This window comes from Lates calcarifer, linkage group LG1, assembly GCF_001640805.2.
Source record: "Lates calcarifer isolate ASB-BC8 linkage group LG1, TLL_Latcal_v3, whole genome shotgun sequence".
NCBI lineage: Eukaryota > Metazoa > Chordata > Actinopteri > Centropomidae > Lates > Lates calcarifer.
This window is the reverse complement of record NC_066833.1, coordinates 17,715,114-17,730,552: the sequence shown is the minus strand read 5'-3', so window position 1 is coordinate 17,730,552 and position 15,439 is coordinate 17,715,114. Positions and strand designations below refer to the sequence as shown.

The 15,439-nt window shown below is 41.0% G+C and overlaps 1 protein-coding gene across 1 annotated transcript in view; it reads left to right on the top strand.

Annotated features, from left to right (window-relative positions):
- hoxd3a (homeobox D3a) overlaps positions 1-1,759 on the top strand; it is a 19,463-nt gene extending 17,704 nt beyond the window's left edge. The window contains exons 3-4 of the mRNA XM_018675791.2: positions 156-732; positions 873-1,759. Coding sequence (XP_018531307.1) covers positions 258-732; positions 873-1,624 — 1,227 coding nt within the window. The 5' untranslated portion in view covers positions 156-257 and the 3' untranslated portion in view covers positions 1,625-1,759. The remainder of the gene's footprint in view (positions 1-155; positions 733-872) is intronic.
- Positions 1,760-15,439: the final 13,680 nt, after the last annotated feature.

Here is a 15,439-nt window from a genome sequence, read left to right as displayed (position 1 = left end):
AGTGGCTTCTAGCAGCCTGAGTCTGGGCTGGACTCTCCTGTGAACTGGTTTATTCAAACCTCAAATATCAAACAGTTACGTGAGGGAAGGTGCATCTGTAATGAGTAAAGGCCTTATGAGTGTCCAGATGAGTCTGATGTGTTTTCTCTTTATAGGTCACAGACTGGAGCCACGGTGGGAAACACCAATCACGTGAATAAACAACACCCATGCCATTGGATAGAGCTGCACTGGCTTATTGGCTTTGAATCCACAAAATGCAGAAAGCAACATACTACGATAACTCTGGACTTTTTGGAAGCTACACCTACCCCAAACCAGACTCTTACAACTACGGCCCCGCACACCAGTCCTACCCTACTTCTAACATTGAGAATGACTACCAGGGCTCAGTGTGTCCCATCCAGACCTCTGCTGTCCGGCCACCGACCCTCAAAGACAGTGACCTGAACGGGGACTGCATGCGTCAAAGTGGCAGTCAAAGCAACAACAACAACAACAACAGCAGCAGCAGCAGCAGCAGCAGCCAAGCCACGAGCATTGGGGAGCATCAGGCACCTCCACTGTCCGCATCCTCTCCCAGCTCTAACAGCTCTGCATCCCAGAAGAAGAAGTCCCCGTCCGGCGGCGCGTCCAACACTGCCACACCAGCCCTCACCAAACAGATCTTCCCCTGGATGAAGGAGACCCGGCAGAACTCAAAACAGAAGAGCAACAACTGCGCCGCTGCAGGTAGAGATCATGATGGAGAAGTGTGTGTGTGTGTGGGAGGGGGGGGGGCGGCAGTAACCTGGCCTTGTTGTGCTTACAGTTTCTGAAGTGGAGTTATTGTGGCTCCTAAGACGCTAAGATGCATATTTGTTCATTTGCAGGTGGTGAGGTGAGTGACGAGAAGAGCCCACCGGGACCAGCCTCCAAACGGGTCAGAACTGCTTATACCAGCGCACAACTTGTGGAGCTGGAGAAGGAGTTTCACTTTAACCGCTACCTTTGTCGCCCTCGGAGAGTGGAGATGGCGAATCTGTTGAATCTCACCGAGCGCCAAATAAAGATCTGGTTTCAGAACAGGAGGATGAAATACAAAAAGGACCAGAAGTCTAAAGGGCTCGCGCACTCTCCCCTGGGACACTCCCCGGACAGAAGCCCGCCGCTGAGTGGCCCAAATCACATTGGATACTCTGGCCAGCTCCAAAACGTGAACAGCCTCAGCTATGACGCGCCCTCGCCCCCGTCCTTCGCCAAACCCCAGCAAAACATGTACGGCTTGGCCGCGTACACGGCGCCCTTGGGTGGCTGCATCCCGCAACAGAAGAGGTACCCGGGCTCCGAGTACGAACACCACGGCATGCAGAGCAACGGCAGCTTTGCCAACGCCAATTTGCAAGGCAGCCCCGTTTACGTGGGTGGGAATTTTGTTGATTCCATGCCAGCCTCGGGCCCCATGTTCAACCTCGGCCATCTTCCCCACCCCTCATCCACCAGTGTGGACTACAGCTGTGCCGCCCAGATCCCGGGAAACCACCATCATGGACCCTGTGATCCCCATCCCACATACACAGACCTCACCTCTCACCAAGCGTCTCAGGGAAGGATTCAGGAAGCGCCTAAACTCACGCATTTGTAATATGTGGTTTCTGTATGCGTGTGCGCGTGCGTGTGTACGTGTGTGCGTATGTGTGTGTGTGTGTGTGTGTGTGTGCCAAAATTACGTTGCGCTCTTTTTATTACCTCACTAGTCTAATAACTACACTCCAAGCGAGTCGTGTGTATTATTACAGTATTATTGATATTACTATTAATGCTATTGTGTAATTATTTTCTAAATAATACAGCTTTGTCCATTTCTCTTGAATATTTGGGGATGCGCAGAGGCAGACTAGCCTGGTTGTCAGTTGTTCCTTTTCTGTTGTTTTTCTCAAGTGCAATGCGCAAAACATTTTTTGACTGAATATTTCATGCCGTTACTTGAAGGTAAGTCTCGTAGATCACGAAAGTAGAAGCTCATCTTTAGAGAGAAAGACTTTTAGGGAAAAATTTTCGTCTGTTTGTCAGGATCTCACTCTCCAAACGGGCATCCTATTTATTTATTTGTTATTATGTTGCATAATCGTCCATACTAGCATATAGCCTATTTATTATTTAATTACTTTTGTATTGCACATTATTTATCGTTTATATGCGAGTATTTATATAAGTGTGGGAATTTTTTTGTAAGATTGGACAGATCAGTGCACTTGGAAGTGTTGGAAAAACAGGGTTTGGAAAATGCTATGACTCGCAGTGTATTGTTGAAAAAGAGCATTTCTAATTGTAAATCTGGGATAAATGGGGCATTTTATAGTGTATAAACACCACTATATGTCCATGGTTAATCTTGTGTCAAACCTTAAGCAAAACGTAGACTATCGAAGTATCAAATATTATACACACCAGCATGTCATTTTGTGTAGCCCATTGCTATTTTTTATTTGTCTACCATTGTTATTCAATTCAGTTGGATATCCATAAATTTATGAAACCCTAATGATATTGAAATGTTATATTTTATTGTGTTTAACATTTTGTAAATAAAGTGCTCAAACTTGTCTTTTTTTATTGCGTTTTGTTGATTTTGTAAAAGAAAAAAAGGGGGAAAAAAGCCCTGCAGCAGGAGCACTGTCTCTGATTATTTTAACTCCTCATTGAGGGAAACTGTCAGGCAACAGCAGCGAGGAGCCTTATTGACTCACACATCTCTACTGTACAGTCCAAACAGGGAGAGCCAATCAATAATTAGACACCAGGATATCTAAAACTCATCAGGCGGCTCTATGCTTCCAATGCAAAGTGCATTTCAGCGGAATAAAAGGCTCTGGGGATTATTGACATTTTATTGGTATGAGGGAAGTGAGTCTATGAGCTTATTGCATCTTTCACATGTCACATATTTTTTTAATATTGGCCACATGATTACCTTCCTCTATGTGCTGGGACAAGAGAATAAGCTCAATTTACCTATAGACCGAAGCCTAATCCTTGGCTGTTCTAATTGATTGGTGCAGGCTGGGGATGATTTTCAAAATAATTTCCATGCATTGGTGGAGTGGAAGTATAAAAATATGTCTATTCGCTGATGGGTAAGGCTGATTAGTGACAATAAAACCAGAAGAAGAAAAAAACATGGTGTTTCTTTGACATTGGAAATGATGCAACGATGGATGGATGCATGTGTGCGTGTGTGTGCGTGAGAGAGAGAGAGAGAGAGAGAGAGAGAGAGAGAGAAGAGAGAGCAGTTCATCCTTTATTGCTCCTGGAGAGCCATTTCAAAGCTCATTAATCAAAAACTCGTCGCTTTCAGACTCCTCGCTGATCCCTCCTCCTCGTGAACAAAGCATTTGCATTCCAAATCCAAGTAACACATTTCAAACCGAGCTGCCCAAATCTTTAATGGTGGGGGTGAGAGTTAGAAAAAAAAAGAACAAAGAATCCTACGGCTTTCACATTTTCTGAGATGATATATCCTCGGATTTAAGAGCGCATCAAGCCAAATGAAACTCTTGTCACAGAAATCATCAGTGGCTTTAAATCCATGCAGGTCCCACAGTCACAGTGGTCCAAAAAAGTTCTAGCCAGTGGAGTGAATGTGACACAGCATGCAGGTATTATCCTTTTAAGTTTATTTCATCTTATTTTATGATCAAATTCATCTTGGATTTTGGTTGGAGCTGCTACAGTAGACCACAAATCATCTCAGTACTCAGTGAATGGCGGCCATTTTAACCCTGGGTGAGCTCTTTCTTTCATCTCCCTCCACCGCCGCTTTCTGTGCTGTACAAGTCATTTATGGAGCCCTTAAAATGGTTTTCATAAAACATTTTTAATTGGATGAAACATTTTGCCCCACAACAAGCTGAATATTCATAAGATTCATTTCTTGTAATCAAATCGTAAAAACAACTGGTTCAAATGAAGATGCAAATGAAAATATTTCATCCAGGATAAAACACCTCTCTGGTATAAGAGGATCTAGATTAAAAATTATGTTTAATTTTTAATTTGGACTTTTATCAGTAATCAGATACCTTGAAAAACGCACCAACAACCCAGAGGCAATAATAAAAGTCCAAATCTCACTCCTGCGGGCACCAAATGGAGCAAGTGGAGGTTTTTATCCTTGCCATCACACCCCTGACTCTGTAATTGGACATGGATATAATTCAGATCAAATTCAACAATCTGGCACACAAAAAGGAAGTTTCTCCCCAATTGGAAGCAGCAGTAGCATATTTCCCTTTGCTCTGCAAAAAAACCAGAAAGAAATTATACCTTAATGGGAGAAGTCTGTTCAGGAAACTACATGAATAGATGTTACTTCACTGACTCCTGAGTTTGTGTTTTTGAGTTTCATCTATATATATAAATTGTTTGGATTGTGTCAATTTTAGATTAGACTATCTACTAAAATGGATTAAGGATGGTTGAATTTTAGCAAGAGTGTGAAATAACTTTTAGGATACAAATCAAGCGAGACAGAGGCTTTGTTGGAGCAGGCAGTCTCCCTGATTGGATAAAAGCAGAGCAGACCACGCCTGTTCAGTGGAGGGTAATGTTTACATATGGGGAAGTATAGTCTTACTGTAGGCTAACTATTAATGAGAGCAAGTCAAGAACAATCTCTGCTCAGGACATCCTAACTGGGGACAACCTGTATTTGAATTCAATGTTTTTCATTTGCAATTGTGTTGATGTTTCAGGTGATGGGCAGGGAGCTTGTAGCAGTGAGGATCTGTACCACAGTCTTTCATTCAAAGAGTTTGAAGTAGAGTAAAAGAGGTCCAGTCACAGCTGCTTCTTATCATGTATTTCTTTATAGGTTACTGGGAAGAACTATCCATTCCCACCGCACCAATATGTTGCAAGGCTTTAATCAGCCCTCGGTGAAAAGTTGGTCTGCACGTCGCCATCGACAGAACATATCGCGATGATTCCTCTGCACAAGTGAGCAGCATTCATCTCCATCCCAAGAGGGCTTTTTTTCAACACGCGTTGGCACAAGAGACAAGAGGGAGCAGCAGTTGTGAAAAGGTTGCAGGAGAAAATAAGATCAGTAAAATACATATGGCCTAAATACATTTAGTTCTTTTTCCTTTTTTTCCACAAAAAATGACTTGAATTTACGCGTCCTATCCTTCTTTGTTATCACCGAACAAAGTTACTGTGGATTATCGCCGGATCAAGACGGAATTTCAAGACAAAGCGGTTGGCGGAAGTGAACAGAGAGAGGATTTTCATCTCAGCAAAACCCAACAAGACCTAGACGGACTTTTCTGTCCCGTAGTTGAAACTGATGCCAGAGATGGAGAGTGGCGTGGAGCGCGAGGACGTGAAAGAAAAAAGGGGCCTGAAGGTCTGCTTTGGTTTTTTATCAAAGTATCCAACTTATCATTTATTTTCTGTTGTTTGGGCAGTGACTTGTGTTTTGTCACTGACTCTCTCAATCATGAAAGCTGTAACTGTGATGATTTTAGACCGTGAGTGTAGGATTGATTATAAATTCAGTTAGACCAGCTGATGCATAGACATTGACTGTAATTGTTGTTACTTCAGAATGTTGTTGCCAGCTTTGTGTGATGACTGGGGATGTCCTTTGAATAAAGGAGAAGGTATAAACTGATTAAATTACTGTGTTTGAGTTTATTAATTCATTAATATATACCTATCTTTGTCTCTGAATGAACAGCAACATCATTTAAATATGAACTCACTGACCAAGTAGATGTTTCATTTTAAATTGCCAGTTACCTCTTTTATTATTTTATGTATAGTGATAAATGATAATGTATTCCTACTTGAAAGCCCATATTTTTTCAAATAAATGAGTTCTTTTCATTTGATGCTCATTCACTCCTTCCTTTTTAAACTATTCAAAATACAATAGAGCTGCCACCTTTTTGTTTTAATTTGTGAAGAAGGTGCCATTTTTTCCCCTCACCACAGCGTTCACATCTAACATAAAAGCTTCATATAAATGGTTTTACTTTCAAAATTTTGTTTCAGTCCATTAAACTGAAGGTCAGGATTCCCCATGCAGAGCTCAGTTTATGGTGATGTCCAATAATTCTTTGGTATAGGACAAGAGGAGGAAAGAAAAGTGATCTGTAGCACACACCCTGACCATGTGTAAACACTGACGGAGATGTGAATGTTAGAGGACACCATTGTCAGAAGTCTTTCCTGTTCCGTGGCCTCTGCTGTCGTTAAGGATTCACCACACACAGTGTAGGTGAAGGAGCAGAGGAGGCAGACACTCTGTTGATGGTGGAGGCATCTGTGTTGTTTGCCAACTCATAAAGTCTACACTGTATTTCTCTTTCTGGGTGGAAACACACTACACAATCACTGCAGGGTTACATCACATCTATGTGAAAACTCATTATTTGTCTGCTGGTTGCAGAAGGCTGCATCTGACGCTCTGATAGTTTATTATTAAAGAAGGCATATTGCATGGGGAAAATACGTCTGCACACACAGACAAATGTAGAATCATCTCAAAATGGTCAAAACAAATGGTAAAAAGCCTAATATAAGACTACAGCACACCACTCAGCAGCAACTGGCTAATGTAGAGCTTCTCTCCATTTTGCACAACACACATGTGAAGCACCTAAAATAATAAAAAAAATATATATATCCCTGTCAGCTCCTACTCTTCTGCAACATGCCTCTGTAGCTGACTGAAATGGATTTCCAGCAAAGCGTAGGTGGCCCTTTGTTTTGCACGCTCAGTGTGCCATCACAGCAGGCTGATGGGTTAGCGTTTCCAATAAGAACATGCAGAAGATATAGCAGAAGCTCAGAGGGAAGATGAGAATTGATGTGAGACTGAAAATCTGGCTGCTGTACTTTAATACACTGAGTTCCTGTGGTGGTGTTGTTGTGTTTTTGATTCATAAAGCATTTTAACTTGGAGAAACCTCCAGCCAAACTGTTAAGAATAACAGTAGCTGAGGACCCACCGTACATTGATCACACATGTTTGTCACAGAAAATGATGTCCGTGGATTTATCGCAGCTCTTATGTGTTAGTGATATTGATATAATTGTAACTATAATAAATGACTCACTCCTCTGGGTATGATTTAGAGGGCTTGGCCAAAAGGCTCCTCTCCTCCTTCCTCAGTGTGAAAGATAGCCCAGTGATGTGAGGAAACCTGAAGTAACTCATACATTACCCAAGCCTTGACTACAATGCTCTGGTAGTCTATATCAAAAAGTATTAGTGCCTCTACCTTTTTCTGATGCTCATATGGATTTCTTTCACAGCATTTTCTGTATGAAATTATGAGTGAATAAATTGCATCTTCATTTATCTTCGAAAAAACCCTTTCTGTGCTGACTGCGATACTCAGCTCTCAGCGCTTTACATAATTATATTAGTCTTCTGCTACACCACAAAATTGATTGCCCAGGAAAATGAACCTGGCTTTGCTATAAATTACACCTATGGATCATAAGAAATGTGTTATTTTGTTTAAAATAGTACCTAATATAATTAGAGCTCTAATTCATGGCAAGCTACAAGTGTGCCTATTACAGTAACAGGGTTTGGAATTTAATCTGTCTGCTGGATAAAGAATGATCCTGTGTGGTTTTCATTTGTAATCCCAGACACATTATTTCAGTAAAACAGTCTATGACTTTTAGATATGAGAGATGGATTGTTGAATGAATAACTATATTCATAAGTTTCAGTATTAAAGTTAACAATTCATCCATAGAATGAAGTTTCAACATTCAGGCCACGGCCTGTCCTGTAGAACTTTTCTTTTACAGCAGCACTGAAACTGGATCCTGCTTCACTGGAGGTCTGAGGATGTATGGGAGATCTGTATCAGTACAGGATCTTTACAAGACACCTTACTGTGGACTTACTAAAGGAAAAATCACTGTAAAGAAGATATCTGTAATATAGTAAACATTATTCAAAAATGTATTAATACTGAAGTTGTCTGGGACTATTTTCAGCAGCGGATTAACACACACTTGGTACCCTAGTGAGTATTTATAACAGCAGGACTGACCCAAAATAAACTGCATGTTCATCATACTGAAATAATGTGTCACCCAGTGCAACTGTGAGGCTCAGTTATGTGTTTTTAATAGTTATGGGATTAATATATGCTTTGGCTATTCAGGCAATGCATGTTAAGGGATCAATTCTTTTTAATGGTTTTGATCTCTTCATGAGGTGTGTGGACAGTATTTATGGTTACTGAAGTTCATTGTGCCTTGAGCACACATTGCATTTAAACAGCTGTATTCAGTGTGGTACAGAGTGAGTTATTATTGTATTTTAATCTTAAAAGATAACCTTGTGCCACAATTCATCTTTGGCCTTATCCTTTCTGCCTTCTGCAAAGTATTGATCAAGTCTGACATTTTTTTGTGTGGTTTAACAACTTGATACAAATGTGTTACAAATGTGAAGTCAGTATCCATATTACCTTACTTTGTCTTCTTTAAACAGGTCTTTTGAGTTTCAAATTTCAAGTAGTAGATGGTCGAGTAGGGTAAAGAGAACACAGAGGGAATTTCCTTAATCAGAATAGAGGAGAGTGCTATTTATTTGCTATATAGCATGAAATTATGTTTAATTTAATGCACTTTGCCAAGCCAAACAAACATAGGAACAGATTTCTCTTTGTGCCATCCCTTTTAAAATCCTCATTCAAAGACTTGCTCAGCTGCAATGTGAAGCCATGTTTTAAATTCCAAGGCACATTTCCTGCCTCTATTGTTCTCCTTACATACAGACCTCTGCATTACAATCTAAAATCCAAGAGCACTGTGGCAGCGTGCAGGGTTAAGTAATTCTGCACCACTGAGAAAGACATTTGATTTCATTTGTAGCATGTCTTGCAGTGGGTGGAGGTGAGCCCACCTTTGGCTGCGGGAGGAGTGAAGCGGCACACATATCTAGTGTTGGGAGACACAAAATTGACAATGCATTTATCTTTGAATAATGTAAATGTCCTGAGAATACGGTGGCAGTGGTCCTGGTGTGTCCACTGAGGGCGCAGGGCTGTCAGACTCTGAGCTCTCTGGCCCTGCTGCAGCATAATGTGGCCTCCGGCTCCCCTGGAGCATCCCACTGCTCTACTCTGCTCTGCCTCAGGCCCACATTCCTGCTTCGGCACACTGCACTAGCTCCCCACTTAATTTACACTCTGGTAGGAGAGGGAGTTAATGCAGAAAAGGCTGCCAAGAAGAATCTCATCTGCTCTCCCTCTTTAAAGGTGAGGTAGTTTAGAGCGCAATGTATCGAATATAGGTGTGGAAGGTGATCATATTTTTCCAACACATCCTCTCTACTCATTTGATCCATGTAATATTTGTTTATCTAAATTCATTACACATACAATGAAATCAGACATCTGTGTGATGAGAATACACTCTTGCCCATGTCTGAATTGCTTCTATTATCTTAAGTGGCTGGCATAACTTAAATGCTTCTATGAATACCGTGAGTTATTGTGTCCAAGAAATGTGCAGCTCGGTGACTAAAACATGTATTGTTCAAAATGGATGGTTCCTGGCAGGCTGACAGTGCTGTTCAGTGAGGCAAAGTGCCAGTAAATTGTTTGTCTTCTGCAGTGCTGCCCTATAATTCTTCTGGGAACCAATGGCATTGTGTTTGCCAAAGAGAATAATGATAGATGGGATAAAATCAAACTAAAGGATTTTGGGATGCACTCTGACCACCAGGCATAATCTGAATACATTTTTGTCTCATGGGAAAGATGCTGGCAATTGTTATTCTGGTGTCTTCCCTGTGTCTTGTCTGTCCTCAGTAGAACAACTGATTTTATAAAGATAATTTAGAGTAAGTAATGATTAATATTATTACACTTCTTAAACAACCATTCCAGTTTTGACCTGTCTGCAGTCTGATGAATTAGTAAATCTGTACATTCATGCACTGATAGCTGTCTGCTGCATTCGTCCTCCTCTATAGATGCTGGGATGAAACAATGCATGTTATTCTGTGTAAAGCACTGGCCTGTAATGTCTCCAGTTCTGAGGCGTAAATGTAAATGTGCAATCTGCTTGTTCAAGTGTCCTGTTGGCCCAACAACAGGAGCACGTCCCCATCTGTTCTCTCTCTCTGGAGTGCCCAGACAATACATTTCCCCTGCCAGACCTTCCCATTTGCTAGAGCAGAGGTTTCCCAGTCATTTCTAAGGTTACAGGCAGGGTAAGTGCCTCTACCATGTGCTCACAGTTCTCTGATTGGAACAAGTTCATTGTCGTTCACAAGTAGAGTTGGGCTAAATTTTTGATGCTGAGTAATATTTAAATGTGGGGTCCTTGGCTTTCAGGCTCTTTTGTTGCTGTTGCTGCAGTTCCACAGGATGCGAGCAGCGAAAGATGAGCGTGGCTGTCAGTGGAGTGTGATTTGTTGCAAGCCCAGCCTTGCCAACTGTGAGGCACTGAGGTGTGACCACATAGATGCCTAACATCTCCAGTTGCCTCAGGGCCAGCCAGTCAATTACACAATACTGTCTACCCTGAGCAATGACATGCGCTCAATAATGGACCAAAAGCAAGGATGAAACACATCTCAGAACAGTTTACACCAATGACCATACCATTATTAGAATAGTGTTGGTCAGATGCTTTCTCATTTTGTAATATAGTGCTGTGGTCAGTTGCAGAAATGCATGAATGTGTTTCTGTTTGCAGCCTGGTGAGATTTTGTGTCTGCACTTTTTTAGGTTGTACTTGCGTATATATATTTTCAACAGTTTACCTCAGAAGAGCAACATTTTGGTTATTTCTAGACCACAACTGTTTATGAAGACCATGTGTGGGAAACTCCAAGAGGATGCTCGTTCAAAGAAAACCTGCCTCTCCTTTGTGAAACTTTTTATCGTGTAGATGCAGATGTGCTTTTTGTTGGAACCTTGCACCTCATCCATTACCCTCGGCCTGCCAGAGAGATAGTGGAGAGTGAATCCATTCAAAAGGACCATGACAGGGCCTGCTGCTCAACTGAACTTTCCATGAACTAGGCTCAACAGCGGGATCCATGCATCAAAAAAATAAGTAATTTCTCTTTGCTGCTCTGGCCTGTGTTTCATACAGATTGCTACTATCAACACGTCCAGGATCCTCATGTATCAATCTGTCAATCTGATACTCGTTTGAGCACTGTATCTGTCTCAGAAGAACCGAGACTGAGAGTGAGCTGGGAATTTTGTGACTGTCTTGTCTTGTTGAATCAAGATTTCACTGCTCAGCCTGTACAGATATTTTTTTTTAAATATACACTTAGTGGCACACAGTGGTTTCAGTGATGTGGGTAAGATAATATAAACAGCTGTGTCTTAATGTTTTATCTTAAACAAAATTGTAGCTCACTCACTGTAATTTCTTCTCAAGAGAGAAGAAGAAAATGTTTTGTTCTTGCTCTTGTGAAGATTTGTTATTCTACAAGATCATATAACATGTTAAATGAAAAAGTACAATTTGAAAACACTGTAGTAGCTCTATCTGAAAGCTTGCGTTCCTAGATGCAAACAGACCTTGTAATGCAACAGAGGAGATGTATCTGTTAACAGAAGAACCAAACAAACTATGGTCTGAGAGATTTCATTATGTCTCGTTTTAATGAAGATTGAAAGAATGTCATGTTGGTGTTGTCCCACACAATAATACTGAACTCATGATAAAATGTTGTCTTCCTCATTACAAGAAATGTGCGTTCTTCTATCTCCAAATTAATATGTGTGTAGTTTTTGTGTAGTTTAAAGGTGCCATATGTAAGTATTTCAGATTAAAACATTCAAAGATGTAACTAAAATTATCAAAAGAATATGAAGAAATATCAGTTTTGACGTTATGCTAAAGACGTCTATGTATTGTGTTACGGATGTATCTTTTGGAGTTAACACACTGACCAGCTAGCCCTGGACCATCCTGTCTTGTAATACCACTTTGTACCTCAAGAGCTATTAATGAGTCACTGTAGCATTCAGTCTGCCCTCAGTCCAACATGACAGGATAAGGAACACATATTCTAACCTCTTGTCAATAATGCTAGTCACTGAAAAGAACAGTAAACCCAACAATGGCCAAATCTTTTGGCAAGTGACCATTATCACCACCACCAGTACTCACTCCCAGCAAGAAACCACTTTTGGCAGCAAGGGAAAGAAGTGATATAAATAGAAGCAAAACAAGAGTTAATATTGGTGTTACTTTCGACTGTTGATGCTGAACTTGCAATGTTTCTTCTAGACTGATAAGGAAAGGGCTGTTAATGCTTCTAATCTACTCTTTGAGATCTGAATGTTGCTAGGCAACTTGCATTTAAATTTAACATTTGAATTTTAATGAGCTATGTATTTTTCAGCAATTTAAAATATTATGGTTTTTTCATTGGCTTCTTGCAAATGCATGACATATTTTTATCACAGTGTTGCTGACTAAATTAACATGCTGGTGACGTGTGCAAAAGATGCACAGTCCATCCCCATTTATTAGTAACTACTCAGTGTTAATACAAAGGCTGTTATGTTGATTGTCCTTTTGTGATATTTCACTGCTGAAATTGTGGTGTTCTTGCTTTATTAGAAATTGCTCATGTGTGAGAGGAAGATAAAGGAAACTGAAAGGTTGACATTTGGAGTACAAACAAAAAGGCTTTTTTTGCCTGCTCAGTAATGGTATTGAGACTCTGGCACTATTGACACAGACCTTGGGTTGCTATATGAAAAGTCAGTGGACACAATTTAATTTCTGTCAGCAGCCAGGCTCCACAGCCACAATGGATTTCTTTTATGCCCCAGCCTCTGACTCTCACCGAGCATCTGTGCGAGCTGGAAACACAGATTCTGCCGAGCCCCGTTTTCTCCTCCACCCACTGCCTCTGCCCTTAAGGTGCATTTCATCCACATAGAAAATGAAGTTATATCTGAACTTCGACCAATAGTCTCGCTCGCCTAGGGGAAAGCACTGTAAGGAGCTCGCCTTAGTATGACCAGGCAGCACAGACCGCACAGGGCTGAGCAAGTTCATCAATCTCCTTCTGTTCTTCAGAATCTCTAATGACTGCATACATAACATAACCATCCTCTCCCTCTAAAAAGTTTGGCTGAAATGAAAGGGACTATTCTTTTAAAAAAATAAAAGACATTATGTTAAACCTTACATTTTCTAGGCTTACATGTAGGCTACAGTACTTTACCTACTGCTGTAAATGCCTCCAGCTTTTGATTCTTCCTGCTGCAATATCTTAAACAAGTCATAAGGTTCCCACATGGCGTTACATCCTCAGACCTCTTGTCCTAAAGCCACATGTTGAAGGCTTGGATTACGTCTGGAAGGCTGAAAGTAAAGCTCTCTCATGAAAAATGTGTTGCTGACAACCTGGGTGCAGTAACTCTTGAAAATGTGACTGGTTCCAATCCTAATGGTATGTATCCGAGCAGTGTGTTCATGGCTCTTTTGCTTATGGTGACTGACAGCACTCTAGTCGTGTCTGACTGACAGGAAAATAAATGACATGATTTTCTTCTTGGGAAGCGCTGACATTAGACTTCTTTAGTCAAGGGTTGGAGGAATGTGATTTTCTACTAATGTGACTCATGTTAAGAGCTGTTCCCCTCATGTTAAATATGTGCACAGAGCAACGTCACATAATATTTGGTCTCATTGAGCATAACTATAACATGGCCCATGTATTCAGAATCTGACCTGCTTAAACTTCCAGAGAGGCCAACCAAGTGTCTGTTTACATATGATATCAGTGAAAAATCCCCATCAGCAAAAAAATGGTGCAGGAAACATCACCAACAACGTCATAACTGTATTTTATTCAAAACTGCTGTAATGAATATTCTTATATGAACAAATGACTACATGTGATGTGAAATTCCCCTCAGGTCCTTTATCTTTCAGCTCATTGTTTTATTTCAAGTTGTGCAGCATTACTATCTTAGTTCACTGTCACCACTCTCAGTGTTGTTTACAGAGGCAGTGAGCAGCTGTTTTCAATCAAGTAGCTCTGATAAATCCACTGCATATTAGCTGACCAGCATCAAACACCAGACTGATAAAGTCAGCAACAAGCTGGTGAACACAGTGGAGCATTTAGCAGCTAAAAAAACAGATTTTTCCCTTAGGAATTGGTGATGAGCAAACCAGAGATTAGAGGGGAATGAATATTGGACTTACATTCATTAGATGGCCTGGATTATGAAAGAAAAGGACTGTTTTATGTGATGTATTGTTCTATCACACTGAACACACTGTACCTGTTAGGAACTGCCACACTGGAAGGCAGAGTCACTCATAGACAGGGGAGACACACAATATGATCATTTTCAGAAAGTAGAAGGTACAGTGTTCATAGCGTTGAACTTGGTTGTTCACATGAACAGTGTCAAGAATGAAAAAACAGCGACAGAGGAAGTTCAAACCCTGGCTCCTTTCTCACATCGGCACAGCAGTCCAATCAGTTCAGGAAAGTTATAGGAATGGTCGGGCACATGAATCCCCTATTTGATGTCAGAGAGAGTGGAAAGGTGAGGTTTGATCTATCTGCTGAGCAGTTCTTAAGATAAGAAACACACTGGCAGTTTAAACAGGACTCCAAATAAAGCTTATGAAGTACACACCTAATTTTGTTTTCATGTTGTCTTTTGATATGTATTTCAGTTCAGTCCTTATACTGTATATCTTGAAATATGAGCTGGCTCCGTTATTGCTGGGATTTAGTCATTTCTGGCATCAGAATGGAGAAATGTGTATTTTTGGTAAGATGCTGAAATTTCCTCTGCATTGAGTCGACCTTGAACTTCTCAGTTCCGTAGCCAGGTATCAGGCAATCAGTGCTAAGCGGAGACGAACGTTGTACCCTACCGGATTGTTAGAGGGGTGGGACTAAACAAACAGATGAAATGCTAGCTGCTGTTGTAAGTTAATTAAACTCTGTTAAATTACTGTATTTCACAAAAGGTAATAGTCGGTGGTTTATAAGTGTGTGTATCCTGCTAAAATGACAGAGGGACTTGTGTTTGGAGCGGTTTTAAGTCAGTACTGTTTCTAAATTAGGTCAAACACCATAACCATGTATGGACTGTTTTAGGCTAATTAGCTATCACCCTCGCTTGACCGGGGAACAGACTAAGCGCGTCCAAGTGGGAAGCACGTTTTTCATCCAAGCTTCTGGGTGAGTATGGATCCTGAAAACTGTGATAATGGGGACATTTATGGTTATTAGACAGGAAATTCTAGGTGGAGTTTGTGAATTTTGTTGATAGCCTGCCTCAGGTAGCAACACGCAGAAGGATTTAGTGGCATCCAGCGGTGAGAACCCAGATTTCGAATCGCGTAGGCGCCGATTTCAGGGCGTCAGAGTTCACGTCACACTTTAAATCTGCGGAAATTGAACGAC